The sequence below is a fragment of the Candidozyma duobushaemuli genome (genome assembly GCF_002926085.2).
Source record: "Candidozyma duobushaemuli strain B09383 chromosome Unknown D_B09383, whole genome shotgun sequence".
Taxonomy (NCBI): domain Eukaryota; kingdom Fungi; phylum Ascomycota; class Pichiomycetes; order Serinales; family Metschnikowiaceae; genus Candidozyma; species Candidozyma duobushaemuli.
In genome coordinates, this window is record NW_020289898.1 from 471397 (window position 1) to 488460 (window position 17064).

Here is a 17064-nt window from a genome sequence, read left to right on the forward strand (position 1 = left end):
TCCCAGGTTGATCTGGTTTCTCGTGCAAAAAAGTAAAATCAGTCGTGCATTGTGCATTTTGTCTCAAAAGTCTTTCTATTTTTCTCATGGTAGTTAACCTAAGGACGCGCGGATCAACTAGACGTGTATTCGCATCAACAAACATTGCAACCACAACAACTCCACACAAGCCATGCACATCAAGAAAGTGACCGTGCAAGGCTTCAAGACCTTCAAAGCCACAACGGTAGTTGATGACTTGCTGCCAGAATTCAACGTGGTGGTCGGCAGAAACGGCTCAGGAAAGTCCAACTTCTTCGCTGCCATCAGATTCGTCCTTCTGGATGCGTACACACATATGACTCGAGAGGAGCGTCAGGGTCTTATTCACGAAAGTTCAGGAACCGTAATGCTGGCTTTTGTCGAGATTGTGTTCGATAACTCGGACAAGAGGTTCCCTCTTCCTCATGAAGAGGTGGCTATTCGCAGAACCATCGGTTTGAAAAAGGACGATTACTCGCTAGATGGAAAGCTTGTGACGCGTTCTGATGTGATGAACTTGCTCGAGAGCGCTGGCTTCTCAAGACTGAACCCTTACTATATTGTTCCTCAGGGAAGAATCACCTCCATCACAAACTCGAGAGACTCCGAGAGATTGAACTTGTTGAAGGACGTGAGTGGCGCCAAAGTATTCGAGGCTAAGCTCAAGGAGTCCTCCAAAGAAATGGCAAACTCGGATTTCAAGATGCAGCGCATCAATGAAGCTATGGAAAGGCTTGATGATAAGATAGCAGACTTGGCCATCGAACTGAACGACTTGAAGGAATTCCAATCTCTCGAAAGCAACAGAAAAGTTCTAGAGTTCCACTTATTTGATCGCGAGTTGAACAGTCTCAACGCTCAGAATGAAAATCTCGATGAGACCTACAACGCCTTGCTAGCTCAAACGAGGAAGGACTTGGAGGATATTGAGACCAGAGAGAAGCTTTGTGAAGATCTTCAAAGCAAAATCAAGAGCACACGTCATGCCATCACATTGGCTACTTTAGAGAAGCAGCAGGCTGATTCTGACTATTATCGTCTACTTCAAGACATTGGTGTAAAGGAAGCAAGTGAAAAGGAGCTTGAGCTGAATCTTGGAAATGCACAAAACGAGGCTCAAGAACATGCTCAAAAACGTGAAAAGTATGTTGCCTTGCTCCAAGAACACGAGGAGACTATCAATTCACAGCTTAAACCTCAACTAGATGAATTGCTCCAGAACGAGGCACGACTCAAGGAGGAGATTAACAAGCTCGGTGCACAACAGGCAGCTCTTTACTCTAAGCTGAACAGATTCAAGAGCTTTTCTGACAAGAAGAGCCGAGACAAATGGCTCAAGGATGAATTGAAGGGGTTGAAAGAGCAACTCGTCAAGAAACGTCTGCTTCATCAAAAGGCTGTTGAGGAACACAGAGATCTTGAGAAGAAATTCGAGGAAGTGAAACAACTTGTTAAAGAGAGCAGGCGCTCCTCTGACGAAAGTGCTTCCCAAATGGCAAACAGGAGTATCGACACGGAAGTGAGCAAGACCAAGGCTTCTCTCGCGGACCTCACAGAGAAGCGGAAAGCCCTTTGGAGAGAGGACATCAAACTTCGATCTCTACATGATGCTACTGAATTGGAGCTTTCTGACGCTAATCACAAGGTGAGCCTGACAATGGCTCGTTCCCAAGCGGAGGGATTAAGAGAAGTGCAGAATATTACTGAACGTCTCAACTTGCAAGGATCTGTGTATGGCCCGCTTTCTGACTTGTTTGTTGTGTCCGATAAGTACAAAACTGCTGTTGAAGTAATTGCAGGTGCTTCCTTGTTTCATGTTGTCGTCGATAACGACGACACAGCCCTGATAATAATGAAGGAGTTACAGAGATTGAAGAAAGGTCGAGTGACCTTCATGCCTCTCAACAGGATCTACACTCCGCCAATCTCCTTCCCAAGTCAAGAGGAACAAGACTTTATCCCTCTCATAAAGAAGATAAGACATGACGAGGACTTGGTCGGAAAAGCTATTGAGCATGTGTTTGGCCGTGCTATCGTATGCAAGGATCTTCATCGTGGTGCTGAGCTAGCTAGATTGCACAAACTCACTGCAATCACATTGGATGGTGACAGAGCAAGCAACCAGGGTGTAATGACCGGTGGTTTCAGAGAATACAAGAACTCAAGACTTGATGCACTCAGAAGTCAGACAAAGAAGAGAAACGAGCTCAAAAGACTACTGGAAGAGATAAAAGCTTGCACCAAGAAACTACTGGATGTTGATAAAGATATCACTGATTGCAATGCCAAATTAAATGGCCAAGTCAACGAGTTGAACACGTTGAAGTTGGAGCATGAGAGAAGAAAGGGCGAGTTGAGTCAACATCTTAACAATAAGTTCTTGGTTGAAAAAATGGTATTGACTGCTAACAGAGAAATCTCCAACATCACCAACAGTCTTGGATCCATTGATGCCAAAATTGTGCAATACCAGGATGAGCTTAAGTCTCCATTCACCGATCAATTGAGTGATACTGAAACCAAAAAACTCGAGGATCTCAACAATGGTCTTGAAGCTCTCGAACGACAGCTTGATCAGGTTGTCTCTGAGACCTCGCTGAAGGAGACTGAAATCGTTAAGCTCGAAGCTCAGTGCGCCAATTGGAACTCACACATCGCTGTTGAGTTCAATGAATTCAGCGAACGTGAAAAGAGCATAGAGCTTGCTAGCTTGCAGAAGGAGCTCGGATCGTTGCGTTCTAGAGTGTCAGCGGTGAAACGTAATTGTGACAAGGTTAGCAAAGATTTGGAGAAGCAGGAAACGAAGCTCACAGATCTTCAAAGTAAACTTCAGGAAGCTAACCAGGAGCAGGGTTCACTGGTGAAGCGCCTTGAGAAATTGAGCAAAAAGACGGAGGGCATTCACTCGAAGAAGTCGATTCTTGACACCAGAAGAAAGGAGCTCCAGGCGAAGGTGGGTAATCTTGGAGTCTTGCCAGAGGAGGCGTTCGAGGATGCTAAGTTTGAGGAACGTTCTCTGGACGATCTTCTTGCAGAACTTAACTCAGTGAATGGAGATCTCAAGAAGTACTCACACATAAACAAAAAGGCGTTGGAGCAATTCAACACTTTCAAGAAGGAGCAGGAAGATCTTGTGGCTAGGAAAGAGGATATGGAGAAATCGAAAGAGTCGATTGAGAAGCTCATTGAATCTTTGAGCCAGCAGAAACACCATGCTATTTTGAACTGCTTCAAACAGGTGTCGAAGAGCTTCCACGAGATATTTGAAAAGCTAGTGCCTAACGGAACAGGAGAGTTGGTGATGCAGAAGAAAGATGGAGTCACTGATGAGCAGTCGCCAGACTTATATCGTGGCGTGGCACTTACAGTTTCTTTCAACTCCAAGAGTGATGAACAGCAGCACATTGAGCAATTGTCGGGCGGCCAGAAATCTCTTTGCGCTATAGCACTCATTCTCGCCATCCAGAGATGTGACCCGGCTCCATTCTACTTATTCGATGAGATTGATGCAAACCTCGATACCCAGTATCGAACCGCTGTGGCCAACATGATCAAAGCCTTATCACGGGATGCTCAATTTATTTGCACCACATTCAGACCAGAAATGCTCCAGGTGGCCGACAATTTCTACGGCGTATCGTTTGCCGATAAGGTAAGCACTATTACGGGCATCGAGCGTGCCGAGGCACTTCTGTTTGTGGAAGGCCAGCGCTAGCTAATTATTTGAATATAGATCAATGCATCAACAAAACAAGTAATAAATTGCAATCACTAGACGAATCCCAAAATTAAGCTTTCTTCCCTGGGGCTGTGCCTGACATCTTGCATCGCTCTGATTGGGAACCCAGTATGTAGAACATCAACCCACATTCTTCGCGAGGGTCCCCACTGCAAAACGAAGCCCACGTTCTTTAACCCAAAATGCCCGATAAGATTCTTCTGCCTGAGCAGATCCAGAGTCTCATTGCTCAGGGTAAAGCCATAGTCATATACAAAGACTATGTGCTTAATCTCACACCTTGGCTTCCATACCATCCTGGAGGAGACAAGGCGGTATTCCATATGGTTGGCCGGGATGCCACAGACGAGATGTTAGCCTACCACGGGCCCGAGGCTATAGCCGTGTTTCATAAATGGAAAGTTGGAAGGATCAACTATCCTTGGAAAAATATTCTTCCACCGATCCAGGGAGCTGTTTACAGAGTCGGGGAAAAAGCTCACCGCGATAAACTAGGAGATAAACTCGACGCCTCAGGCAGGGAATCGTCGTCTAGTGTGGACATTTCCAGTGCTAGCTCTTCTGATGTTGACGTGGACGAGCCTCCAATCTCGGAGAAATACCATAAAAGTGGCTATCCGCCGGAGAAAATATCCCCTGTCGTTCCCCAGAATATCGAGGTGGTGTCAGAAAATAACGTCGACAAGGTTTTCCCGGTCGACCGGAAACTGGTGATTGTCGACCCCAAGGAGGGTCTCAAGAACTATGACAACGAGCTTTCCCGCCGTGATCTTCTCTCGCTTCCGGCACTCGACTACGATACCCAGTCCATACTCAGGGACAAATACAACAGCCTTCACGCCAAGGTGATTAAAGCAGGCTTGTACCAGTGCAAGTACAGCAACTACGTCAGAGAACTCGTCAAAATCGGGTCTCTCTTACTCTATTCGTTTTCATTCCTTCATTTGGGCTACTACACCATCAGTGCTGTGCTTATCGCCACGGCATGGCATCAAATGACATTCATTGCACACGACGCTGGTCATGTTTCTATAACCCACAATTACCAATTTGATAATGTCTTTGGTATGGTTATAGCATCCTGGTGTGGAGGTCTCTCGCTTGGATGGTGGAAACGGAACCACAATGTTCACCATCTCATCACGAACGACCCCGTCCACGACCCAGACATCCAGCACTTGCCTTTCTTTGCGGTGAGTGTGAGGTTGTTTGAGGATGTTTACTCCACTTATTATGATAAGTTTTTGTGGTTTGATGCTGTGGCCCGGAAGATGGTGCCCTTTCAAGAGTACCTCTACTATCCAATCTTGGCCTTCGGTCGCTTCAACTTGTACAGATTGCTGTGGACTCACGTCTTGATGGGCGAAGGTCCCCGTCGTGGCTCAGCTGCATGGTTTAGGTGGTTCGAGTTGGCTGGGTTGTCGTTTTTCTTCTACTGGTTCTTCTACATCATTGTCGGCCAGAAGGTCGAGGGCGGCTGGAACAAGACCTGGTACGTGATGGCATCCCACATGTGCACCATGCTTGTTCATGTTCAAATTACCCTCTCCCACTTTGCCATGTCTACTGCAGATTTGGGCGTGAGCGAGTCTTTCGCATCCAGACAATTGAGAACCACCATGGATGTGGACTGTCCGCAATGGCTTGATTTCTTGCATGGTGGCCTCCAATTCCAGGCCATTCACCACTTGTTTCCTCGTATGCCCAGACACAATCTCAGAAAAGCACAGCCGTACGTGCTTGATTTCTGTCAGGACGTCGGGTTGCCATACTCTATCTATGGGTTTGGCAAGGGAAACGAGATCATCATTGGCAAGCTCGCAGAGATCGGCAAGCAGTGCTCCATCATGTTGGATTGCACGAAAAAACTACAGGAGGAGAAAACTCCAGTCACGGATATGATTTAGGTTACATAGGTAAAATGGCAATGCTGGTGATGGATATGCAATATGTATGCTAGGCGTTCACGTCGTGGTCTACCTTCCCTTGTTGGTCCAACCACAAGAGGAAGTCGAGAACCTTGTTGTTCTCATGCTCGTAAAGGTCTCTTTGAACAAGTTTCTTGTAGAAAGATTTGTTGTTTGAAGGGTCATTTTTGTATCTTTGAGGCACGGCAACCTCGATGCCGTTGATGATCTGAACCTTGGAGTTGGACAGAGGCAGGTTGGCAGCCTCGTGAAGGTTCTTGCACTTATTGCCAAAACGGCATTTCCTGTTTTTGGCAAAGAACCTACAAACGTTTTGCTTCTTGGGCCTTTCTGGCTTTTCTTCCTTCCGCTCCAGCTGCTGTTTGAGTTTAGCTTCCACGTTCTTCCGTGTGGGCCAGTTTTTCTTCCTTTCCTCGATCCACTTGGCAATGTCTTCTTCTGTCTGCAAGCTGATGGTGGTGCCCTCGATGAAGATGGGTTCTTCTGCTGGTTTCTCAGGTTCCTTCTTCTCCACGATTGATGGTTGTGAAGGAGGGGAGGCCAGGTTCGGTAGGTGGGTCGGGAGATCTAGTAGAGGAGATGCGTATTTTGCTCTTTTAGCTGGCGGGCCATTTTCGCTGTCGCCTCGCTTCCCTGGTGGAGGTGGACCGTAGTTGAAGCTCATGGCGGTGTATTTGAGATGATGCGACTGCGATGAGATGAGCATGGGGAGGATGGGGAGATGGAAGTGGGACAAATTATAAGGAGCCTTAAGAGTGGAATATACCGCTTTTCACGATATTTGGCTCAGAAAAAAGCACTACCATTGCATTTCGTCAGGTAGATTGCACTAGTGCAATTGGCTGTGATAGTGATTCGCAGCCATGCTGGTCAGTGGGGAAGGGCAACGTTACCAATAAACAGACGTATTACAGGGAGGGGCGACATTAAAAAACATGGAAGCCTACAAATGCAAAGTTCTGATTCCTCTGACCGACTTTTCAAAAAACTGTTGCTGAAGCTTCATCTTGCCCGCTTAGGCCGACAGTCGACATAATAGCTCTCTTGGGCAGTTGGATCTCCTCCATACCAGACAGATCAGCATACAAGACCGACCCCACGGCAGTCTCCAATATCTAAAGCTCCTGCCGCCTGGCTATTGATGATCATCGTAGCTCGGCTGAGTCGACGTTATGGCTTTGCATAAGCAGCGGCACGGTGACTCAAACCTGCCTTCTCACAATAGCAAGGCACCGGAGCTAAAAATATCAGATTCTGGGGCCTCTTGGCACCCTAGGCACAGGCCGGCTCGTCTATTCAGGAACTGACTGCGGGAAACCATACAGCCCTACCACAAAACCTTCACAGAGTCGAGCGTTATTTTCATTCTCATTCCCACAGACCGTCAGTGGGACCTCGTGTTGATGGCCGCTAATCAATAGAGTCTACATGCCAGTCGTGCAATCTCAACCTCCTTCCTAGATCTGCCAAGTAATTCACCGTCCGGTGCGGTCCATTTGTCAAAGGCTCACCCTCGAGTAGCTCGCTGGCTGCAAAAATGTCGCGGCGCAGTAGCCAGCGTGATCCGCACAAGCAGATCGACATACCCACACAGTCTCTCTATAGGCTGGGGTCCGTTTTCAGTGAGATAGCCGCCCGGACTGCGCGAGGGCTGAGCAACAGCCGTATGGTGACCGGCCAGGACAATGGGGCCTTTCGTGCTCGTTTTTGGGCCAACGGCGCTGACTGTTCCATGCATATGTCACTGGGCGATCGGCGTGAGCCCTCGGAATTGCTCGCACTTGCGGTGATATATAAACAACTGCTGCTGCTCGTTTTTTGTTCTTCAACATCAACATGGTATGTTTTCCCCACACCGTCCATTTTGGTCCGCCCGATCAATCCTGGCCTCCCAAAGTAAACCCCATCTAACATTCAGTCCTACGGTCCTCCCCAAGGCGGTTATAATCAAGGCCCCCACAAGGCGGCTACTACAACCAGGGACCTCCACAAGGAGGCTACTACCAACAACAACAGCAGCCAATGTACGTCCAGCAACCGCCTCAGAAAGGCGGTGGCGGTGGATGCTGTGCGGCCTGCTGCGGTTGTCTTGCTGCGGTTCTTTGCTGCTGCTGCGCTGAAGCGTGCTTGGGCGGCTAAGCTGAAAATCACCCACAAAAGTCAGGAACGTTTGTATTGCTCAATAGATTCTATCAACGGCTACGGGCCTTAGTTTCTCTTTTTCGACGTGGAGTTCTTGGGCAACTCCTTCGAGTAGGGAATGAAGTCGGGCTCGCCTGGAATGTACTTTCTCAACACCTCAGGCACAATCAACCCGTCCTCCTTCTGGTAGTTCTCCAAAATGCAGCAGAGCGCTCTCTGCGTGGCAGACAAGGTCGAGTTCAAGCAGTGCACGTACTTCTTCTCGCTCTGGTTCTGCTGCTTGATACCGCAACGGATCTCGAGGTTTCTCGATTGGTAGTCCGTACAGTTGGAGCACGACACCAACTCCTTGTACTCCTTCTGGAATGGGAACCATGCCTCCAAGTCGAACTTCTTGGCGGCAGCGTTGTTCAATTCACCAGACACAATGCCCACAACTCTGTATGGAAGACCAAGAGACTTGTAGAACTCCTCAGAGGCACCGATCATACGGTCAAACTCCTCCCACGACTTCTCGGGCTCCGTCAACACAAACTGCTCGATCTTCTCGAAAGCATGCACTCTGAAAATACCCCAGGCATCCTTACCGTGGGAACCAGCCTCTCTTCTGAAACAAGAAGAGTAACCAGCGTATCTGATAGGCAACTGCTCAGCAGGGCTCTCGAACCACTCGTTCGAGTGGTAAGCAGAGATTGGCTGCTCAGAGGTGGCAATAAGGTACTTCTCGTCCTCACCGTCCATGACCTTGTACAACTCCTCGTCGAACTGGGACAACTGGGCGGTCTTGGCCATGACTTCCTTGTTCATCATCACTGGAGCCTGCAAAGGAAGGTAGCCCTTGCCGTAGAGGAACGACAAACCGTAGTTGATCAATGCCTGGTTCAAGAAAACACCCCACTGTCTCAAGAAGTAACCACGGTGGCCCACAATCTTGACACCTCTCTCTGGGTCGTAACCGTCCAATCTCAAGAGGATCTCGTGGTGAGACAAGGTAGCTGGAGCGTTTGTGGCAGCGGCAACCTGGCCAATTTCAGACAATCCTTCTGGCTTCCAGGTTCTCACGATCTCGTTGTTCTCCTCGTCCATGGAGTCAACAACACTGTCGTGAACAATGTTACCAATCTGGTTGACCTTGAATCTCAAGTTAGCGTCAGCCTTCTGCTCGGTCTCGGTGAGCTCCTTCTTCTCGTTAGTGAGCTGGTCCTTCTGGGCCAAAAGCTCAGAAGCATCCTCCTTAGCCTTGAACTTCTGGCCGATCAGCTTCTGCAAAGCGTTCAACTTCTTGTTCAACGCATCCAAGTCGAATCTGATCTTGGTCCAGTTCTTGTAGTCGGCGATGATCTCGTCAACAAGCTCGACAGAAGCACCTCTCTTCTTCTGAGAAGCCTTGATCTTTTCGGGCTCTCCACCCTTTTCAGCCAAAAATGCGTTGATGTCCAACATGATGGTGGTCTATCTAGGGAAACTTTTTTTTTTTCATATACGTCGCGGGTCGTACACGACAATGTCTACTAGGGAGAAGTGGATAAGGCAGATGTTTATATAAATTGGCCAAAAGTGACATTGACCGATTCATTTGATTTTTTTTTGATTTAGAGATAACTCATTTAAGGTTTGATGGTGGCTAGCTGTTGAATGGCTGCAAAACGCGATGCGCATACAAGTGGTCCGTCTGAGTCAGGGTGGAGAAGATCCACATTGGGAATTTCATGTTTGAAAGATCGGGCACAGGATTGCAGTCATTTTGCTCACAATAGTTTGTGACTATTTGATAAAAAATTACAAAAGTTGAAAATCATGAATCTTGAATGTTCTACTATGTCACGAAACGAAGTAGATTCTGGAGCTAACGTAAGATGTGTTACTCTATCGATTGGGGACAAAATCTAGCCACTAAAAGAGCATTTGCTGGAGCTGTGAGCACTTACGAATCCTCCATATGTACTTCACATCATCAGTACGTTACTTCATCTCGGACTTTTTCATGAAAATCCACAGTGGTGTGTTTTAATCGCGGAGAGGCATCATAAGATCAAATTGAAATCTTGAAATCTCGTTTCTAATTTGCTCCTTCGATAGCCTTGCTAGATATCATTCAATTTTGAATTGAGTTGTTTTAGCCGTGTCTAGTACAGCAAATATCACCAAGAAATGGCTGCGAATGTATCTTCGCACAGCAATAGTGAACTAACTACCCATACTTTTCCCACAAAGTCTTTATACCCAACCTGAAGACCAAACCTCAATGGTCCCCACACTCTAATGCAATCACTACTACTAGAGCGCAAATGTGGTCGAATATCAAATCATGAATTTGTCCAAACTGTCACCGAGTCTCTCTACAGCAGTCTACGACAGGTTGAAGATGAGGACAAGACATTCCCTACCAATTGCCACGGCGGTGCTGCAGTGAACAGTTTGGCCTTAGAGACAATCGATCATCGATACATGTTCAGCGGCTGTGCAGATTCGTCACTCAAGCTTTGGGATCTCAAACCAGATGAAGATGAAGATCCTGATGAATACAAGACAATTGCACAGATCCCGAGAAAATCGGCCCATCAGTTCGGAGTTTCTGCTGTAAAGTGGTGGCCTTTTGATACTGGCCTCTTCACCACTGCATCTTTCGACCACACGGTGAAGATCTGGGACACCAACAATCTCGAAGTAGCACATACCTTCGATTTGACCAGTCGGGTGTACTCAATTGCAATTAGTGCCAGTCAGCAAAATGAACATTCAGCTCAGGCTACTATTGCAGTTGCTAGTGACCAGCCGTTCATCCGACTACTAGACCTCAGGGCAGGATCCAGTGCACATACACTTCCAGGCCATAAAGGCAAGACATTGGCTGTAGATTGGCATCCCAACAGACCGTATCTTCTTGCTCTGGGTGGATACGATGGCGAGGCTAAAGTATGGGACATACGAAGAAGTGACAGTTGTTTGTGTCGTTTGGACCTGACGAAAACTAACGAGAGAGACTTGCAGACTGACTGGCTCAATCTCAAGTCTGAAGCTGTAAAGGCACATGCTGGACCTGTCAATGCCGTGCTTTGGGACGAAATGGGAACTACATTGTACACGGCTGGCAACGATGATAAGGTGCGTGTTTGGGACATGATAGCTACAAGAGCACCTCCACTCAATAAGTTGGTGAACTACGGGCCGTTGACAAGAAACAAATACTTGCAGTCTCTACCTTTAATGTTGAGTCCGCAAAATGAGACAGAGATCCAGCACTTGTTATTTCCATCAGATAACGGAGACATCTTAGTTTTCAGAGCGGCGGATGGGAAGCTTGTAAGCAGGCTTCAAAGAGGTTCCCATGCCAATGCCACGAGAACAGCATCAATGGTCTATGCTGGTCCATTTTCAGTTAAGTACTTTTGTGGTACCATGGACGGTGAAATCATCGTTTGGGAAGGTGGTAATCGGGCCGGTCGGACCATTGAGGACGATTCCGAGGATGAGTATACACAGCTAGAGGCCAAGTTGTTCAAGAACGACAATCAAAAAGCAGAGAAAGAGAAGCTTTACGACGATCCGTATTTCAAGAGGCACGACCAGGACAACTGATCCCGTTTTTGAGGAATATTGTACATTTTGTGTCTTTGAATCAGCTTCTGCTGTCAAAAAACACAGAAGTGTCTGCCTTGTAAGTTTCGAAAAACTTCGAGTCACTTTGAGACTTCGAGTGATGCATTCAGGGATACAATTGGCTCTGGATTTGTGTCAGCGTTGCCATCGCTCTTCATACATACAGCGACATCCCAAACTTTTGTCACTCGCTGCAAGGGAAACACATGAGTTTTCCCCGGCAGTTCATCAAATGTAATAGAGATAGTAAATTTACTAAAAATCAATTTCAAGGTGGTTTCAAAGCAGCCGTTTCTGAGACACTGGTGAAGTGCGGTACGGGTGCTTCAAGATACATCGCGAAGTAGGAACATTTCAAGACTCCAGCCCAATCAACAACCACAGTGCCCTATGAAACTAAAGCTTCAGGTGGTTCTTATACCAGTGACGCTGGCTGAGATGCCCACATCCAGCATAGCCACCTTTAAAAAATTTCTACATCTCACCGACCCAGAGAGTTCTGTGGGGCAGGTTTGCGATGCTCTTATAAAAAGGTACAACAGGCTTTATCCGGAAGCAGACAAACTCCAAGTCGAGGGCATCCAAGATGACGACCGATGTGACTTGGACCCGGATTTCGCCGCATCAGACGTGTTTCAATCGGGCGATGTGGTCCGTGTTCTTGTTGATAATTTACTACCGACCTACTCAAGAGACACATCAATGATACTTCCTGATGTTACAACTGCAACAGCCGATGCCACAACAAGCTCCAAAAGACGAGCTGACTCCAGTGAAGCCAACGAGTCACGAATGTTGAAGAAGTCGCGTACCATATGGGGAATTCGCCAAGATTCACCAAGTGAAGCGGCCGAAACCGCTTCGAAAGCTGTTCCAACTAATGATCTGGTGACGAAATCCCCAGTCTTACTTCCGCCACCATCGCATCAAACTCCTGGCTCCAAGATAATACCGCAAAAGAAACCTTCACCCGCGTCCTCCTCTGGCAGAAGAATAACATCAGGCATGCTTAAATTGCCGGATGAAAGCGAGAACAGTACTGAGAGCGTGAAAAAGACTCCGCAGGCTGTTAGTCAATCGCCTGAGCACGATGAAATAGATGACGGTACTGACAGTGATGATCTGGTTTCCCATAGGCTGCTCAAGCATAGGAAAGAGAATGACAAACATCAAGCTACCAAATTAGCTCCTCCCCCAACCGTCCCTACGAAAACACCATCGAAGAAGGAGCCTCTTAATACGCTGACACCCTATCATAATAGCACGCAGCCACCTCAGCCTCAACCTAATGTATCCCAAGCTCCACCAATCACGCAAATTCACCAGCAACAACACTTCCAACCACCACCCCAGGCTCTGCAGCAAGCTCCTCGTCAGCAATTCCCTATAAATTCACCTGCGACAAACAATAATGGATGGCAGCCCACTCAAACTCGCTTACCGCAGCCCCAATTCCCTGAACTTCAAAGGCCAAAACAAGTGGGCTCTCAAATGAAGCTTATGCACACATACCGCCAAGGAACTGTTCCCACTAGTCAATTTGGTGCCGCCCCGGCTCCTCATCAACATGGGCATTTACCACACATGCAGCACAGTGCACCACCCCATCATCAGAACCAAACACTTCAATCGCCTTACGCCGGGACCTTGAATATCTCTCATCCGTCATTAACGCCTCAATACCTTTCGCCCAGTGGGAGCTTCCAGAGTCATTTATCTCCTGCTCCTGGTCCTCAACCTCAATTGCCTGTCCAGAGGCCCTCACTGTCTTCCTCACCAGCGGCCCCAGTCCAAAACACCACTCAGCATCAACAGCATCGAAACACGTCTCTGCTTGAAAATTCATTAATTCGCCAGTACCCGGTTACCAGTCCTATCGAGGATCAGAAAATGCAAGAATCTATCAAGCAGCTGATCCATGAGAAGGTTGATGACGCAATGAGAAGGCAGGAGTATCTCGTCAAGCAAGGTGTTGGTAAGATACGAGAGGAGGAGGAAAAAGAGAAGGAGAGAAAGACTGCAGAGGATAGAAGAAGAGATGAGGAGCAGCGCCGAATGCAAGAGGAAATGAGAAAGGCCGAAGAGAACCGGATTCTCATGCCTGCTGAAGAGTTGAAGAGGCAGGCAGAGTTGCTTGAACAGGAGCAGGAATGGAGAGATAGAACACTCCTGTTCCAGAAGCACTTGCAACAAAAAGAGGAGTTGCTCAAAAAGAAGGAAGCTCTCAGACAGCAAGAAGTTCGGAAGGAAGCAATTTTGAGGAAGCAGGACGATCTCAGACGACAGGCCGAACTCAAGAAACTGGTTGAACGTAAACAGGAGGAAGCTTTGCGGCAACAAGAGCAAACCAAAGCGAAGGTACTTCAAGAAAAGAGCTCATCGCAAGGGAAAGGAGCTGGTGAGAATTCTGCAAACAAATCTCAAGCTCAGGGAAAAGCACCACCTGTGCATGTTTTCGATTACGACAAAAATCTACCAAGCAATGTCATGAAGCCTGCTACAGGTTTTGGCGGTCTAACCCCAACTGTTGCTGCACTGCCGCAACCAGAACCTCGTGTCAATAACACTAACGGGTCTGCTACCACGAAAGACGGCTCAAGTGCTAACAAGGAAGCTTCTCACTCTGAAAAGGTTGCACATGATGGTAACAAAGAGGATGTTTCTTTAAATAAGGGTGAGATCATGTCAATCATCAGAAACAACATGCGCGTACCCCATAAAATTATCAAGAAACTCTCGGTTCCCACTCCAGATAATGCTAAGTTCGCTGCCCACGAGGAAGAGCGCAAGCGTCAGATACGAGAGGAAAATATCGCTAGAAACGCTGCTGAACTCGAAAGCAGGCGCCGCAACGCAGCCGCAGCGCCTTCAAACACTACTAGGAGCTTGCGTTCTCGTGTAACGATTGGTGGAGTACCAAACTTTGATACGAACTTGGACAACATTGAGGACGAAAAAGATAAGGAGAAGGAGAAATTGAAGGAGACCAGGGCGAACGCGTTGCCAGCTCCTTTTAATGACTTTGCTAGCAAGTCTAAACTTTCTTCAATCTATGTGAAGATGAAGAAGTTGGACGCGAGAATCGAAAAACAACACCAGGAACTGCTGAAGAAAATAAAGAGTGAGCCATCTACTCCAAACTTGCAACGAACTGAAGATGCCTCGCAGAAATCAGATGACACTCCCAGTGGACAACAGAGCACGCTTCAGAAATTACAAGCTGCTGCGGAGGATGAATCCGATGAGGATAATGATGCATCGGAGAAGGAAGGTAGTCCTGAGGAAAAAGAGGATGAGGAAGCGGAGACAAACGCTTCATCGCAGTCAAGTGAAGATGACGTTGAAATGCAAGACGCAGCTGCCGTCTCTAACAGCTCTGAAGAAGACGCCTCGGTCAATGAATCTGATGACTCGGAGGATGAAGAATCGGAGGATGTGGATTCGGATGCTGTTAGGCAGCCAAAAAAGAAGATCCCTGAACAAACGAAGCCAACTGCTGTTAAGTTTAATAATCAGACTTCTTCCTCCACTCCAGGCATCGTTAAGCGTGGCAGAGGCAGACCAAGAAAGGACGATCCTCGCAACCTTACTAAGAAAGTTCCGCAACCACGGGCCTCTCTTCGTACGAGATCGGCCGCTCCAGAAGTTATCGAACTAGAGTCATCGAGTGAGAATTCCGATGAAGAGGACATTGATGATAATGCAGAGCAGATCGAAGACGACAAGGTCACAACTGAAGAGTCTAACCAGGTATCAGTGGCAACTAGCGCTTTTGAGATTTCCGAGAGTGAAAAGCCCTTGAACGCACCGGAACAGACGACAAGAGAAAGTTCTGAAGCTATAAGTGGGTATGATTCGCAAAGGTCTGAATCGCATTATACTGACGCCGAAGCCTCCGATGTACGTGGAAGGGAAATAAATGATGACGCCAACAAGCGAGACGGCGAGGCTGCTTCAGACCCCATCGAAATTGATTCTAAGGCGGGCACTGAAGCCCCTGAATCTCATGGTGATAAACTGAAATCATCTAATGAAGATAATGCCAAGGAAGCTGGTCTGGCATCCTCTTTGGTGGAAGATAAGCCGAATGTGACGCAAGTCTCGTCACACGCCACGACGGCTACTTCATCTTCTCCCCCCGTTGCAGCAGACCCACTATCAAGCAAGCTTTCGCAAGCAAATGAGGATGCAAAGAAAGATGATTCCGTGGAAGCTACTTCTCCGAAAAAGGCGAGTCCTGTGAAGGCTAGCAAAGAAGTAGCACCCATTCAATCGGCACCAGCCTCTCAAAAGACTGATGCCTCGCCCACGAAAAAGGTAACTGCATCCATGTTGGTGGCGGCCCTCAATAAGCTGCCCAAGTCCAGAGAGGGCCAGAAGGTAGGCTCAAACACTCCAGTGAGCAAACACATCAGTAATACGTCGAAGCGTGCGTCTCACGGGGAGGGACTGTCGCCCATAAAGAAACCCAGATTAGAACCCTCGAAGGTTGACGCTAAAGTTGAAGACGGAGAGAAAGATGTTAAGCCGGATGTCGTGATATCTTCGAATTCTGAGTCCGAGTCGTCCTCATCCTCGTCATCTTCATCTTCATCGGAATCTGAGTCATCCTCAGAGTCATCCTCCGAGTCTGATTCTGACAATGAGTCCAGCGGCAATGCTTCTCAGACAGAGTCGACGTCACAAAAGGCTGCGATAGTTACAACTCAGAAAAGTGATGGAAACGATATTGTTGAGAAAACCGATGAAAAATCTCACCTGAGTAATCTCAAAGATACTGGTTCGGAAAAGGCACTGGTCTCGAAGGAGAATTCGACCTCTAAGGAAGAAGCAACGAAGACTGAGACAATTGCCGAAAAGAAGTCTGTCTCAGGGAAAGGACAAATCATTGATAAGAAGCCTGCTGCATCAAAAGAGAAGAAGCCTGTTGCATCAAACGCCGCTTCAAGCTCTTCTTCAAATTCTAGTTCGGATTCGGATTCGGATTCGAGCGAAAGTCAATCTCTGTCGGAATCTGAAAGCGAGCCTAAGAAGAAACCGCCAACAATTGCCAAAAGTGCTTTGAAAAAAGTTCCTAGTCTTGTGAGCTCCAGAGTTGTGAAGAAGAACTTTGGCTCCCTAGCAAAGCCAACTGCAAAGCCCATCAAGGCACCATCCCCACCCGTTCACAAGCTGTCTGAAGGTGTGAGGACTATTACCGTTGAGACTCCATTTTCGAAGTCATCTGATGAGGATGAAAAAGCCAAGGCAAATAAGGCGCAGCAAAGGCCAGCACCAACAGCGACGTTGCCCAAATTAAACTCTCTCAGTGATTTGCAGAAGCGAGGAGTACCGGATGTACGTGACTCGAAGGACAAGAGTTCTTCTGATTCTAAGAAACAACCTGAGAAGAAGCTTGATATCTCAGAGTCAGAGCTGGAATCGCTGAGTGACTCAGATCTGAGTTCTGATTCAGATTCAGGCCTGGACTCAGATTCTTCTGATGATGAAGACTCGTCGAAGTTTGCTAGCTTGAAGAAGCTTTCTGGTGATCGTGATGCCAAGAAGAAGAAGAAGAAGAAGAGCCTAGGGTTTAGCAGTCTCATGAGAGATGCTAACAAAAAGTAACCTGCCTGTTTATATATTGTATCATGG

The 17064-nt window shown here is 47.5% G+C and overlaps 6 protein-coding genes across 6 annotated transcripts; 4 read left to right on the forward strand and 2 right to left on the reverse strand. All coding sequences in view use genetic code 12, as the record gives it.

Moving 5' to 3' along the window:
- Positions 1–172: 172 nt before the first annotated feature.
- SMC3 (cohesin subunit) lies at positions 173–3736 on the forward strand (the record flags this gene model as incomplete). The annotated part of the gene is made up of 1 exon (XM_025482273.1): positions 173–3736. One exon carries the CDS (start codon positions 173–175, stop codon positions 3734–3736), a length of 3564 nt encoding a protein of 1187 aa, XP_025336891.1.
- A 206-nt stretch (positions 3737–3942) lies between these two features.
- Positions 3943–5667, forward strand: SLD1 (Sld1p; the record flags this gene model as incomplete). The annotated part of the gene is made up of 1 exon (XM_025482274.1): positions 3943–5667. The coding sequence occupies one exon, from the start codon at positions 3943–3945 to the stop codon at positions 5665–5667; it is 1725 nt and encodes a 574-aa protein (XP_025336892.1).
- A 49-nt stretch (positions 5668–5716) lies between these two features.
- Positions 5717–6394, reverse strand: CXQ87_003813 (uncharacterized protein; the record flags this gene model as incomplete). The annotated part of the gene is made up of 1 exon (XM_025482275.1): positions 5717–6394. One exon carries the CDS (start codon positions 6392–6394, stop codon positions 5717–5719), a length of 678 nt encoding a protein of 225 aa, XP_025336893.1.
- Positions 6395–7896: 1502 nt separating this feature from the next.
- Positions 7897–9273, reverse strand: SES1 (serine--tRNA ligase; the record flags this gene model as incomplete). Its single annotated transcript, XM_025482276.1, has 1 exon — positions 7897–9273. One exon carries the CDS (start codon positions 9271–9273, stop codon positions 7897–7899), a length of 1377 nt encoding a protein of 458 aa, XP_025336894.1.
- Positions 9274–10092: 819 nt separating this feature from the next.
- On the forward strand, positions 10093–11409 carry CXQ87_003815 (uncharacterized protein; the record flags this gene model as incomplete). The annotated part of the gene is made up of 1 exon (XM_025482277.1): positions 10093–11409. The coding sequence occupies one exon, from the start codon at positions 10093–10095 to the stop codon at positions 11407–11409; it is 1317 nt and encodes a 438-aa protein (XP_025336895.1).
- Positions 11410–11820: 411 nt separating this feature from the next.
- CXQ87_003816 (uncharacterized protein) lies at positions 11821–17037 on the forward strand (the record flags this gene model as incomplete). The annotated part of the gene is made up of 2 exons (XM_025482278.1): positions 11821–12720; positions 13045–17037. 2 exons carry the CDS (start codon positions 11821–11823, stop codon positions 17035–17037), a joined length of 4893 nt encoding a protein of 1630 aa, XP_025336896.1.
- Between the last annotated feature and the right edge of the window lie 27 nt (positions 17038–17064).